The 14,318-nt window shown below is 41.8% G+C and overlaps 1 protein-coding gene across 1 annotated transcript in view; it reads left to right on the forward strand.

Annotated features, from left to right (window-relative positions):
* Positions 1–14,318, forward strand: part of LOC124804157 (4-coumarate--CoA ligase 1-like) — a 68,152-nt gene that overhangs the window by 34,757 nt on the left and 19,077 nt on the right. The window contains exons 7-8 of the mRNA XM_047264734.1: positions 3,973–4,170; positions 7,901–8,066. Of these exons, the coding sequence (XP_047120690.1) occupies positions 3,973–4,170; positions 7,901–8,066 (364 nt within the window). The remainder of the gene's footprint in view (positions 1–3,972; positions 4,171–7,900; positions 8,067–14,318) is intronic.

Raw genomic sequence — 14,318 nt, forward strand, 5'->3', positions numbered from 1 at the left:
AATACTACAGACCTTTTCCCATAAACAAGTATAGGGTGGTTAACAAAATGACTAATCATGATTACATTATTACTCTGTAAAGTGCCGCAATATTCCTTGTGATCCTGATACCAAAATATTCAGAAGGTATCCCTGAACAACCTCTGAAAGTTTTTTCGGCGAAGTTTTGGTCCTTAGTTTCTTAAATCCGGTAAGTAGGTAAGACAGTGTAAACGAATAGCTAAAGTTAGATGTTGTGGTTGTTGCTGAAGGAGTTTGGCATAAAGAACAGGACTTCTATTCAACTCAATACAGCGTTACCAGCATAAAATTAAACAGGAGTGATGCTGGAACGGTTGAAATAAAGGAGAAGAAAATAGGAATACGGAAAAGCTACTATGAACAGCACAGTGAACACATCATAATAGTCAAGATTGATACCAAGTCAACAACGAAGTTTACGTGCATAATAGCTCCAGAGGTGATGAAGGGATTGAAAGAATTTAGTCCAAGATAAGAGAAATTGTTGAGATTGTTACGGGAGACAAAGTCAATTTATGATGGGGCAGTAGATTTCGATAGCAGGTAAAGGAAAAGAAGGAAAAATAGTAGGGCAACATGGAATGGAGGAGAAGAATGACAGGGAAAGACATTTAGTTCAAAAATCTTGAACGAAGGTTGTATATATATGTATATGGCAGGCACGTGGAGAAATAGGAAGGTTTCAAATAACTTACATAATAGCCAGCATTCGTACCTGTTCATGGAAATCTATTACCGTTTACAATCTGGTTGTGAAATCCTAGTACAATCAGTCCGAAGAAGTCTCAGCTCGTTCACATTATCTCATTTCTAAATCTATACTCTCACCTGTAGCTGAGTCCGCGCGCCAGTGTTCCACGATAACAATAACTGCTCACAGGAGTCACACAGATTCGCATTTGGTTTTGTAATTTCTGCTCGATACGAAATACTCCCGAATTCACGTCTTCTCGCTGATCTTCATCTATAAATTAAATAGGTCTCTCAGTGCAGCTAGTAAACGCTCTCCACTTTAATTTCACATATCCATCACTTGCGACTCTTTCATTAGATATTCACTCGATCGACTCAAACCTACTACTTACTTCGGGCACTCTCTATTAGTAGCATTGTTGGCGTGCATCGACAATACTCTGTCCGCCGGAAAAGGCGCGAAGGTACAGAAAATTCTGATAGGTAAGGCTCACTTGGTAATACGTGCTGATACTCATAGGCAGGATATCGATAACGGTGGTTTCAAATCCATAATCTCAATTGTTCTGAAAAATGCAGATGTTGAGAACAAGCGAAAAATCGAAACGTTATGAAATTTAAAATCTGAAAATATGAAAGTATGAAAATCATTTGGTACAAAACTAAAATGCAAGTCAATTACGAAGCACAAGTATCACAAGAACTGTATAAATGACAAGCATATAAAATGCATTGCACTCTGTAACACCTAATAGTTATGTAATACTACATTAGGCAAATAATGAAAAGTCTCTCTTTTGTATGTATGTTTACTGAAGAATTTTAATCATTCTTCTTCTTCTTCTTCTTCTTTCGTTCTTCCTTGGCAAGGGTCTGTGTCCTTCACTATGACTCAATGTGCCTCGAGGTTGTCACTCGCTTCTTTTCCTTGAACGGCCTCTACTTCTTTCACAAGCTGGTGATTTATTTCTTTTGATTTTCAGAATCTTTCATTTATCAATTTTGCTTATGTGTTTGTTAAATTCATACTTTCTCTTCTGTCTTTATCGCTGTCTCCCCTGCAATCCTCTGAAGAATTTTCGTGTTCTTGCTTTTCAAAAGTCTTCTAGTTTTTAATGGTTCAGGTCTTGTCTTAGTTTTGTATGTCATAACTCGTCTCATTATTGTTTTGTATATTCTTGTCTTCGTATATTTTTTTAGACGTTTGTTTTACCAAATTGAATCGTTTAATCACCCTGTCACTATATTAGCATTTGCTACTTGTTCTCCAACCTTCTTTTCGACATTTCACTGCTGGAAAATTCAATGCCAAGATATTTAAAAATAATTATCTGTTGAAAACTTTTTCCATCCACTTCCAGTTCGCATCTAATTGGTTACACAGATGTCGTCATAAATATGATTTTTTGAATCTGTATGATAATATTTAGGTTTTTGGCTGCCTTATATGTAAAATTTTCTGCATGTTACCTTCGTTGTTTTCTAGCAGGACTATATTGTCATGTTAACAAACGATTTGTATTTCTTCATCCAAAATTCTATAATCACTATCAGCCAATACCAGATCACCTCTTCCATGACTAAGTCAAAAAGTTGCGGGCTCAGAAAGTCGCCTTGACTAACAACACTGTAAACCAATAAAACAAAGATAAGTTGGTGTGTTGTAAACGGAGTTCTCTACAGCCTAAGAATGAATACTCCATCTGTCCGTCACCTACAAGATATAAAACCACACTACTCCTCTGCAAGGGTTGTAATGGCTTTTACTATATTTCTTCTTATTATTGTTATGAGTTTAAGAGCTGAAATGAGTAGATTTATCAGCATGCATTTGGACTATCTTTCATATCTCCTTTCTTTTGCATGAGAATAATGATACTATTTCTACATTCATTTGGAATTTTTATACAGACTGAGAGCTTGTTATTTAATTTGGTTAACTTTGCTGTTAGTGGATGCCATAATTTAATAATTCATTGTGAATCCTATCTTTCTCTGGAGAGTTACTATTTTTAGTAGACTTATGGCTTCTGCTAACTCTGCATGTGAAGCAGTTACACCATCGTTTACTTGTATGCTGGTCTCCGAAACCTTCCTGTTCTCGAGTAGTGTTTTACTTTTAAGAAACTCTGTTAAATATTCAACCAATGATGCCTCATTTATGTCATTCACTTCCAAAATTAATTTAACTCTTTCCTCTGTATTGATAGTAATCTACAAATTTGTTTCTGCATCCCACAGAACTCAAGTTATGTATTTTTAGAAAATATTTTCCAGTGTTCCTTCTCAAAATGATTCACTAGTGATTTTGTCTCATTATGAAGTCTTTTGAACTCTTCATAAGATTTTTGTGGTTTGAGTAATTCGTAGTTCAAACAGGCGCACCTCTTTTATATATTTCTTGAACTTCTTTGTGAAACCATGGTCTTCTGTTTGTTTTTCTGTTATGCTGTATAACTAGTGATCTGCTGCTTCGAAATGTTCTGATTTTCTTCCAACGTTATCCTCTTCAATGTTGATCTCTTTTATTTTGTTTGCTGATCGTTTATGATATAAAATCTTTGTAAATTATTTCCATAGCGACTCTAACATTGAGTCGCTATGACTGAAAATTGATGTCATTATATGTAGCAGTGTGATCTCTTGTGGATTCACGAGCTCTTGAATTCTGGAAAGCATTCTTATAACGCCTCTTGTGGTCACAGAGGATATTATTTATTCTCAGTTCGTTGCTTGACCAAAAGCTGTTGATAATTTAACCATTATCATTTAGAAAGTCATCATTAAATCGCTGTTTAACTCCTGTAATGAAATTATTTGTAATTCGAGCATTGAAATGCCCCATTATCACTGTAAGTTCGTTTGAAAGAATCTGACTGATAACTTCTTGTCATTGTTCATAGAAGGCTTCTCTTTCCGTTCTAGGTCTACAATCCTCTGGTCTATACAGAGAGATAATGTTCAATTTCTGATGAGCTATTTTTACTTTAGTCAGAGATGTATTGGCACTTTTCACAAAATTTTTGTATTTCTTGTGGATACGTATCCCTTCTGCTGCGTTTAACTCTTGTCTCCTTCTCGACTCCACTGTATATGAGAAGGTACTGATGATATTCCTCCTCCGCTTTGCCTATCTTTTTTATCCATGCGTTTCACTGAAGATAGCTGTCTTTGTATGTGTTCTGGACTCAGTGCATGGTCTTAAGTTTTAGTGTAGGATCTGTGTATCCGTAAAGTTTGCGACTGCTCTAACTGCAGGTATTGGACTTAGAGACTGGGAAGTGTCTCGGTCCAGGAGTCGATGGCGAGCTGTTCTTCAAAGGATGGGCCATCATGGAGGAGTTCGTGGACAAAGAGGGCTGGATCCACACCGGAGACGTGGGGCACTACGACGCTGATGGCAACTTTTACGTCGTCGACAGAGTAAAGGAACTTGTCAAATACCGTGGTGTTCACGTGAGTTCTTAAAGTTAAGTCATTATTCTTGGGAATAAAACTCGTTCCTAGTCTCTGCTGTGGACATTACATTTAATCATTGTGAATTGTACCTGCACTAGTATTCTTCCTTACTACTTATAAAATTGTCCTCCCACCGCCGGTCTCTACTTCGGCGTAAAATTGTATTCAGAACATAGGTATAAACTTCACGTCGCCTACGGAATTTTCATAATTCTGAGACAATTTCTATTAGCATAAATGCCATAAATTTTTTTTAGAAAGCTTTTAAAATAATATTTTCCAATTTTCAAAATATCAGTGATTGCTACACTCTGAATGCCATGTGACTCAATTTCTTTTTATTTCAGTACTGTTGTCAGTTGTTACGACGGCTATTCGGAAAGCAAGGAACGATAGGTCGCGAAATGGAAAGCACAGTGAAAATCAAAACTGTTTTATTTGCAACAATTAGCTACAACTTCCAGCTGCTTATCTCCATAGTCGCCGTTCCGAATTGGACGTTTGTCTTAGCGTTGTACCAACTTCCCAATACCCTCGTTATAGAAAGCAGCAGCCAGTGCTTTCCACCGATTCGCTACGCTGGCCTATAGCTGGTTGTCTGTGCCAAAATGTTGTCTTCATAGCCAGCGGTTCATGTGAGCAGAGATGAAACTCACAGGGAGACAATTAGGGACTGTACTGTGGGTAATCAAACAGTTCCAACTGAAAACGATGCAGGAGCATCTTCATTGGCCCTGCAGAATGCGGCTGAGGATTGTCTTGAAGAAGAAAACGTACGACAATTATGTAATGTTGGCTTCATAGCTTCAGGAAAAATTTCTCACCAGGCCTTCGTAATTGGCGGGAGACACTATTGTTCTAGGTACATGTATGTGCTCCCTGTGTGCTCATAAACTAAAAAGAATGACGTAACGCGATCCATGAGCATACTAGAGACACTGCCCAACACAGCTGTGCAGAACTTCATCGGATTTTTACTGTGGTTTCCACTTCGCGACCGATCGTTCCTTCCTTTCCGAATAACCCTCGTATTAGTGATCAAAGGTGAATACAAGAGAGCTGAGTCTAGCCTTCGACGTGTGATACTGCAATCTGTAGTTCAGCTGCATCCAGCATTGAAATCTCTCCTTCACAAGTACAACGAAATTTGCTATTAACGTTTTAGATCGCTGATAATCGCAGTAGTTTGGGAAAAAATGTGAAATGTAATATATGGTAGGATTTTGTTTTGGTCTGAAAAATAAATTCCGGTTTCACTCAGCTTTTATCTAGAGAAAAGGGCGATCGCTTACTCATTACGAATCACACTTCATCTTTCACTGCATCGTTTTTCTTCTACAACACTGTACAAATGCACTTTTAAATGACGAATTTTCTCGTGTAAAACTAGCACACCGGGTACACAGGGTGGTGGTTGTTAGCTGTTTTCTTTTTGTTTTGAGCAATCTTCCCACAGAAGCGTCATATAAGTTACTGCCTGATGTTTCTGTATGATTGTAACTCCACACTAAGTGGACTGCGTCTTTCAGTATAAACTGTGTTGGGTCCAGACATCCACACTTAAGCATCTGACCTCCTGGCCCGGCAGAAAATAGGCATTATGGCTTGCCACTTGTACTTGGAGATACATCCAACATAAAGACCTACTACTCCTAGTAGCCACAGTTACTAGTCTACAAATGAAGTAAATACTGATGTAACATTGTTCAGTACACGGTTGTATGTCACGAATAAAAATATCTACATTTGTAGCCATCACACTCTGTGTAACTAATAATTACCGTTCTCTGCTATGACTTTTTGTGTCTCTCTCATGAACAGAACTACTAATAAGTCCAACAAACGCCATTAAACGTTTCTCCACACACTAGTATCCTTAACCTCTCTTTTCTTCTGGTTTTTCTGAATTAACGGTGGTATGAATGTCCCTAAGCGTTGTATTTAAATAAAAATATAAATTTAAAACATTTACAAGAACAAGTAAAATTTGCGTATTTCAGAAAACATTACGTTTCCAAAATCCCAGGTGTCATGACGGATGCCAACAGTTAGAATACCCGAAAAAATTTCAAATCATCATAAGACAGGGACGCATAAAATATCACATAAATAACGGTAATTTAAAATTATATGAATGAATGAAATCTCGAAAAAAAATTTCCGTCTAAATCGCGTTATGCTTCTGCTACAAAAGAGGAGTGATGTTCCTATAATGACAACACTCTGTTTCGTAACTATTTGAGACCTACGTTTGATATCTTACCGTAATCGACATTATCTGCTACCAAAATATTTATGAACATTAAGTCCGCCACTCAGAAGAATGCGGGAGGCATGCAGGAGGTAGCGAGCAGGAGGTAAACTGTGCACTGGAGCAGAATAGTACATATCTTTCTAAAAGCATTTTCACGTATTCTACTATGTCAAAACTGTAGCTGGGACTGCCATGACGATGTTCTAGCGACGTAAGCATAGCAGCCCACCTCTTTGTATTTATGGTACTCCAAAAACAATATTGTTGTAATTCTTTATTTGTGTGTATATGGTACCACTTTCTGTTACATAAATGCGTTTCGTAATCTTCGTCTGCTGACAAACTACAACTTCCACACGTAGACTAACTCTTGAATAGGACGGTGGCGTGACACAGCGTTAGTGCTTAAAGCAGCGCAGAGGTTACGAGTTAAATAGCCTAACTTCAAGGCAAATAAAGCTTCCGGAAATGTGGTCGGCTAACTATGGTAAGCAGAAAGTCAGAATAAATAATGGTAACTTCTCGAGCTTACCCTTTATGCTTTTCATGAGTTTCTTTGCGTCGATGGTATTTTTCCTTTCTTATTCCTGTTGCAGTCCTTTGCCACATATAGCCATTGTACTCGAAGGTTAGAAAATTTAAGGGTTACAAAATTTAAAACTAACTCCCTGTAGATGGCATACCCCCCCAATTGATTTGGTATTTAATACCTTGTTTACTTAGCTAGTCTTCACTGTCACGAACAGAAAGTTTTCAATTACATAGCCTCTTGTTAGGTTTCAGTTGCCCAGCAAATCCTTCTGAGGCTTCGTTAAGGTAGAAATTCTTCAATTTTTCAAACGAACCTGTCACACGTTTGATAGAAACGAGCAAGTTATTTACCTTAGGATGTGGTCTGTTACTAGCCCTGCTGTCTCTTATGTTGACGGAGTCTCAGATGATTAGACACTTCGAGATATCTTTGGTATTTGGGTGTCAACACTGTCCAGCAGACCACACCCACCACTGAAACTGTTTGAAATTGATGTAATCTTCGCGGACGTCCCACGAAGAGCTAGAGAAATAAGGGTCAACGCAGACAGAGCTCATCTTGCCCGGGTAATGATTATTCAGCTGAAGTGCGAGAGACTGTTCCGCCTCAACTGCCATTCATCTCATTAGTACGCGGCACACCTTGATACTGAGTTTTTGTTTGTCCAGAGCTTACAGTCAGACAGTAGTGGAGGTGATTACGAGAACCCAGCTGAAGACACCTGGATTCACCAAACCTGTACCCAGACAACACAGGCTGCGCTTCCTGAGGCTCTTGCCATTTGGCACAATCTAGGAGCGACGTGCGGTGGCACAAACGTGGCGAACATTATCTCCAAAAGTAGTATTTCCTCGTTCTCCACCTCAACCTCGAAGCAATGTTTGTAATTGCATGCTATATGTACTTTGCGATGGTGTGCAGAGGAGTGAATGTTTCGGCAGGTATCGCCTTCAGAGCTGGAGGCGTGGCTGCTGGGACACCCGCAGGTGTCTGAGGCAGTGGTGGTGGGCCTGCCGCACGACGAGGACCAGGAGCACCCAGCAGCCTTCGTCGTACTGGCCCAGGGCGCTACCGTCACTACTGACGAACTGAAGCAGCTGGTAAAAGGTGAGGCGAGGAGAGGTGGATGACTCACAACAAGTACTTAGCATTTACTGCCTTAAAATTAGTAATAACGATCGATATATAAAATGGAGCTCACCACGTCTTTCATGCGACGTCCGTTACAAACGAAATGATTTGTACCCTTTAAACATTCTTCATTCTCCGTTAGATGTCGATAGTTTTTTGTCCTTCGGTGGGCAAAAGAGAAAAAAAAGGAAACAGAATAGTCGACATAGTTTACGCACTTATCGCATGCACTTCGGAAAGAAATTAATGTCACACTAGTCCCTTGCCTTAATGTCTGTGCTTATATAACCGCATCAGAGTCGTGCTGCGTTATATGTACGCTGTAGCAACGCGCGGAAATTAAAACATTTTGATCGCCCCTGCTCAGAAGTATTGCGCCACTGCATATTTGCAAACGATTGGGTCTGTGTCTAAGGAGAGGGAGGGAGCGAACGGCAGGCTTAGGTTCAACTACTGCAGGGAACGAAACAATAAGCCTCACTAAATTTTAAAAATAATAATTTTGCTGTGAAATAAACAGAAAAAATAACAAAATAGAAGCAGTCTCTTCAAATATGCAACGCTTTGCTCGACTGTGAAATAAAAATCATCTGCTAGGTAGCACTCAGAACCTTCATCCTATGCATTGTAATGTGTTTCGTTGTTCCTTTGTATGATATTCACAAGGTGATTGAAACCTGTTGGTAAATACTGTGCTAGTCTTTGACTCTTGATATCATCCAATCTGTGAGAAGAGTTTCTGATGGTGCAGTGCAGGTCTCTACTGGTTCCATCCATAATCAAACAGGTTCGCGTTAGCAGATATCACGGGCAGTTCAGTTGATTCCTTGCTCCTGGACGGTCAGTGTGCTCGTGCTTTATGATTGTAGCAATGGAGAGAAGGTGGGATGATTCTTAACCTATAATGCACAGTCCTTAATTACGCTGGAGAATGATGAGGGGCATCGGACATGATACCAGCGCAAAACGTGACTGCCCCACCTCTGAGCTGAATCTGTGCATTGATTCTTGGCCACCTCCACACTCTTCTACGAAAACATCAGACATCACGCAAATCAGTGCACTCCTCGGTGAAGACAATCCATCGAAAATGATCCAGGTTCTATTCCAGCTGTTCCCTTGTCCGCTTTGAGCGACAGGGGACAGGGAAATTTGTACCGATTTTCGTAACTGACGCACAGAAGCTAAACTGAACGTGTGGAGGCGGTTGTCCACTGTTCGGACCGACAGAGCTCTCCCGTTTGCGCAGATCTGTTCCATTCTCCTCAGCATCCTTCCATGGCCGCTGGTGTTACTGACAGAGAACGACCTCTACGAAAGATCTCGTGTGTTGTTTCACGATTGAACGATCGAGCGGTGTCTTTGTGGTGTACGCCAGTTCATTGGGCAACTTCCAAAGCGGACAGCTCTTCTTGTGTGCTCGTTTAAAGTTGAGATGGTGACAGACTGACACTATACACAAGCCGCATTCCGCCTTTAACGAGTGGGAAAATTGTGCGCTCTGCTGAACTGATGGTGGCTTACTTTTACTTCCATTGTAAAGATGACTGCACGATTTCCTCTTGTGAAAACGCTGTTGAGAACGAGGTTTCTGATAAATTAAACACAGTGTCTATTAATGTTCCAGCTCATTACCTTTCATAGAGGATCCAAATAAAGCAAGGAGGTGTGTTTATGACTGTGGGATAATACTGTCTCGGTATTCCTCTGCAGCAGATGGTATCAAGACAGAAGGAAAAGCACTTTTATATTTACATACATATTCCTGATGTCACTGTAGAGCGCGTAGTGGATAATACATTGCATCAGTGTTAGCGAATTGCGGCCGTGTCCCATTCGCATATTCAGCGAGGGAAAAACTACTATCTATATGATACGTTGCACCTGGTGGCAGTTCATATTTACAGATCATCAGGAACTAGCAGTGGTAGGAGACACACTCTCTGAGTGTATAATAATTATTTCGTGTGGCTCAATGGCCGCTGCGAGTCTTTCAATTTTACATTTCAGCGACTTCGCCTTACCCAGTTATCCTACCAGGGGCGGAAAGGAGACCTACAGTTTAACGTGGAGTCCGAACCATGCGTCGTTTCTGGCGAATCCTCATGTAGTTGTGAGATGAAGGGTATGTTAAAACACAGACTGAAAAATCTATTTTCCGACAGGGATTCAACCCTGCGTCCTCTCGGTTTCCTAAAACATCCTCTACTGTATTTTTCATTCGTACCATCACCAGTGTGCTATGATACGACTCATAATACCGAGAGGAAGGTAAATGAAAGCCAGTCCCTAATGGCTACCAAATGTTCCCGCTGCGAAATTATTGATGGATTGTTGATGCGTTGTGTTCTCGTACAATAGCAATGCCTTTCTCGTAGGTAATTCAATTCTAACAAAAAAGGGCTCGTGGTTCAACTTTACCTGTTACGGATAATCCATCTGGGTGACAGGTTACGGAAGGCGCTCAAGAGAAAATTTGAGAAGTGTTGTCGGTACCTGGGGTTGTGTGCAATCGCATAGTGTCGATCGTTTGAGCAGTGCCAAAAATCGCGGACTGTCAGTTCATTGTCACCGAACAAGGGGTGGACGGCGTGGCTGTATATCCACGTCGTTGTTTTCTCTCGGAAATCACACTTCATCCGGGAAGAGGAGCGATTTTGCAGTTATCCTGTAGGGACCACGAGTGCGTGGAAAGTCAACTTCTTGCGCACGAAATGCTAAATATCCTTCGCCGAAACGCTGACAATGGGATGGTCATCTGTATCCTTCGCAGGTAACACACTGTGGAGCGTCTGCGAGGTGAATTTGCTGTAGGCGAGACTGACACACCTGCTTTCCGTTAATCATTATGTGTCAAACGTCGTTCACCGCCAGCCACATAAAACACCACTCTATATGGGTTATTTCCCTTCTGTCACGTTCGGCGCCTTGTTCTGTTGCATACTGGTGTACATTGCACACGCCGGTGTTAAGCATGTAGAAAATAGCAAGGTGCGTATGTAACTTAATTCAAGGAAGAATTGGTCAATGTACGAGGGAAGTTCAATAAGTAATGCAACACATTTTTTTTCTCGGCCAATTTTGGTTGAAAAAACCGGAAATTTCTTGTGGAATATTTTCAAACATTCCCGCTTCGTCTCGTATAGTTTCATTGACTTCCGACAGGTGGCAGCGCTGTACGGAGCTGTTAAAATGGCGTCTGTAACGGATGTGCATTGCAAACAACGGGCAGTGATCGAGTTTCTTTTGGCGGAAAACCAGGGCATCTCAGATATTCATAGGTGCTTGCAGAATGTCTACAGTGATCTGGCAGTGGACAAAAGCACGGTGAGTCGTTGGGCAAAGCGTGTGTCATCATCGCCGCAAGGTCAAGCAAGTCTGTCTGATCTCCCGCGTGCGGGCCGGCCGTGCACAGCTGTGACTCCTGCAATGGCGGAGCGTGCGAACACACCCGTTCGAGATGATCGACGGATCACCATCAAACAACTCAGTGCTCAACTTGACATCTCTGTTGGTAGTGCTGTCACAATTGTTCACCAGTTGGGATATTCAAAGGTTTGTTCCCGCTGAGTCCCTCGTCGTCTAACCGAACACCGTAAAGAGCAAAGGAGAACCATCTGTGCGGAATTGCCTGCTCGTCATGTGACTGAGGGTGACAATTTCTTATCAAAGATTGTTACGCAATCAATGGAGTGGCGCCACACCCACTCCCCTACCAAGAAAAAGTTTAAAGCCATACCCTCAGCCGGTAAAGTCATGGTTACAGTCTTCTGGGACGCTGAAGGGGTTATTCTGTTCGATGTCCTTCCCCATGGTCAAACGATCAACTCTGAAGTGTATTGTGCTACTCTTCAGAAATTGAAGAAACGACTTCAGCGTGTTCGTAGGCACAAAAATCTGAACGAACTTCTCCTTCTTCATGACAACGCAAGACCTCACACAAGTCTTCGGGCCCGGGTTCGATTCCCGGCTGGGTCGGAGATTTTCTCCGCTCAGGGACTGGGTGTTGTGTTGTCCTAATCATCATCATTTCATCCTCATCGACGCGCAGGTCGCCGAAGTGGCGTCAAATCGAAAGACCTGCACCAGGCGAACGGTCTACCCGACGGGAGGCCCTAGCCACACGACATTCCCATACCCGAGAGGAGCTCACAAAACTTCAGTGGACTGTTCTTCCTCATGCACCCTACAGCCCCGATCTCGCACCGTCGGATTTCCATATGTTTGGCCCAATGAAGGACCCAATCCGTGGGAGGCACTATGCGGATGATGAAGAAGTTATTGATGCAGTACGACGTTGGCTCCGACATCGACCAGTGGAATGGTACCGTGCAGGCATACAGGCCCTCATTTCAAGGTGGCGTAAGGCCGTAGCATTTAATGGAGATTACGTTGAAAAATAGTGTTGTGTAGCTAAAAGATTGGGGAATAACCTGGTGTATTTCAATGCTAAATAAAACAACCCCTGTTTCAGAAAAAAAATGTGTTGCATTACTTATTGAACTGCCCTCGTAGAATAATGGCGCTGGGATGACAGCGCTGGCATGACAGCATCATTGGAGCGAGAGAATATCGGATGACGTGGCCATATTTTCACGCTAGAGCCTACAAAATGGGCCTTCTCTCTGCTCTGAACATCAAAAAGGTGCAAGAACCCTCTGACCCTTGGGAAGGTGAGGTGCTCGAGGCAGATATTAAACAACATTCCCATATTAATAGGGAGTCCCATAGCGGAGAGCATGCGGCAGGCCAGAAATGTCGTGATTTGAAGCGTCTACGCCACACAGGGAGTGCGCGACGTCAAATCAACGTTGGCATAGCACGTCCGTTGCAGGATGTTTCGTGTCCTAACACAGTTATCGGTTAGCGCTGCTTTGACCTGTTTTAATAGACGCCTGTAGTTGATGGCTATCGAGCGCTGCAGGTAAGTGTACCAAGTCACTTACCCGAAGGGGGGTGACGCACCCATCAGGCAGTCCCTTACCCCACAGACAGAGCATGCGATTTCTGGACGTTAAAATTACTGCCCAACTGCTAGGCCACCTCCATGTGAATGTGATATGTTTCTCGTGCGTGGGAGAAAATCACCCGCCTTATCTAACAGTCAGAGGGAGACAATGCAGAAAACTGATGGTTACGAGTAGAATTGAAGTAGATGAGACGTTAGTATCCAAGAAGAAAAATCTAAACTTCTGTACCATTACTAAGTCAATACTCGTAATACCTCTCGCATCTATGCTGGGCTGGTATCTAGTGGTAAAATGCGTAACTAGAACTGAAAGCTCTCAGAGTCGAATACTTTTCGAATTATGGAGATTTTCCAGTCTTCCGTTAACCTAGCCTTCAGTTCTCAAAACATGAAAATTCGCCATGAACGACACCTGCTTCAGATTTCACGTCACAAATTGTAGCCGCCTTACCTAGTACGATTAACGGCGTCGGTTAGAGGCAAAAGTCACTGAAGTATCGTTTAATTGGAGAACTGCTCCAGGCTATTGCCCACACGAATTTAATGTTACACTGCTCTCATTTACCAGGCATCAGTAATTTTTTACTGGTTGTTTGTGAGCTCTTCATTCTGCTCACTGGTATGATGCAGCTATCCATACCGGTCTGTCCCTTGCAAGCTTCTTGATCGCTGCATAACACCCACAACTTAATTCATCATCCATTAGCATCTACTTACTGTAGTCAAGTGCTGGTCTACATTATCATTCCTCTTCCCTCCCCCACCCCCTTCACCCCACCTTCCTACTATTATTCTATTAAAGCTCCTTGGCGCCTAAGGATGTATTGTATCAACAGATACTTCCTTTTAATGAAGTCTGACCATGTATTTCTATTTTTCCCCAGCTATTTGTTAGTTATTCGATATAATCGCCAAGATTCTTGTGTGACAGACATTTCAGAAGATACTTCTCTTGCCTCGCCTCTATTGCTCATAATCCATATTTCACTTCCATAAAATGCTACACTCCGGACAGATACCTTCAGAAAAGACTTCTGACACTTGAACTAGAAGTAGACGTTAACAAATTCCTCTCCTTCAGGAATGTTTTTTTGCTATTGGACGTAGCCTTCTGAGGCCGACTGAGAAGCTACTCGCCCGACTATAAGCGTTTCCAAGTTCGAAAACCCGACAAACACTGGGAGAGCAGTGTGCTGAACATACGCTCCTCCATAACGCATCTGATGACGCCATTGGGAGAGGATAACATAGCGGCTGGT

Source organism: Schistocerca piceifrons, chromosome 1, assembly GCF_021461385.2.
Source record: "Schistocerca piceifrons isolate TAMUIC-IGC-003096 chromosome 1, iqSchPice1.1, whole genome shotgun sequence".
Taxonomy (NCBI): Eukaryota; Metazoa; Arthropoda; class Insecta; order Orthoptera; family Acrididae; genus Schistocerca; species Schistocerca piceifrons.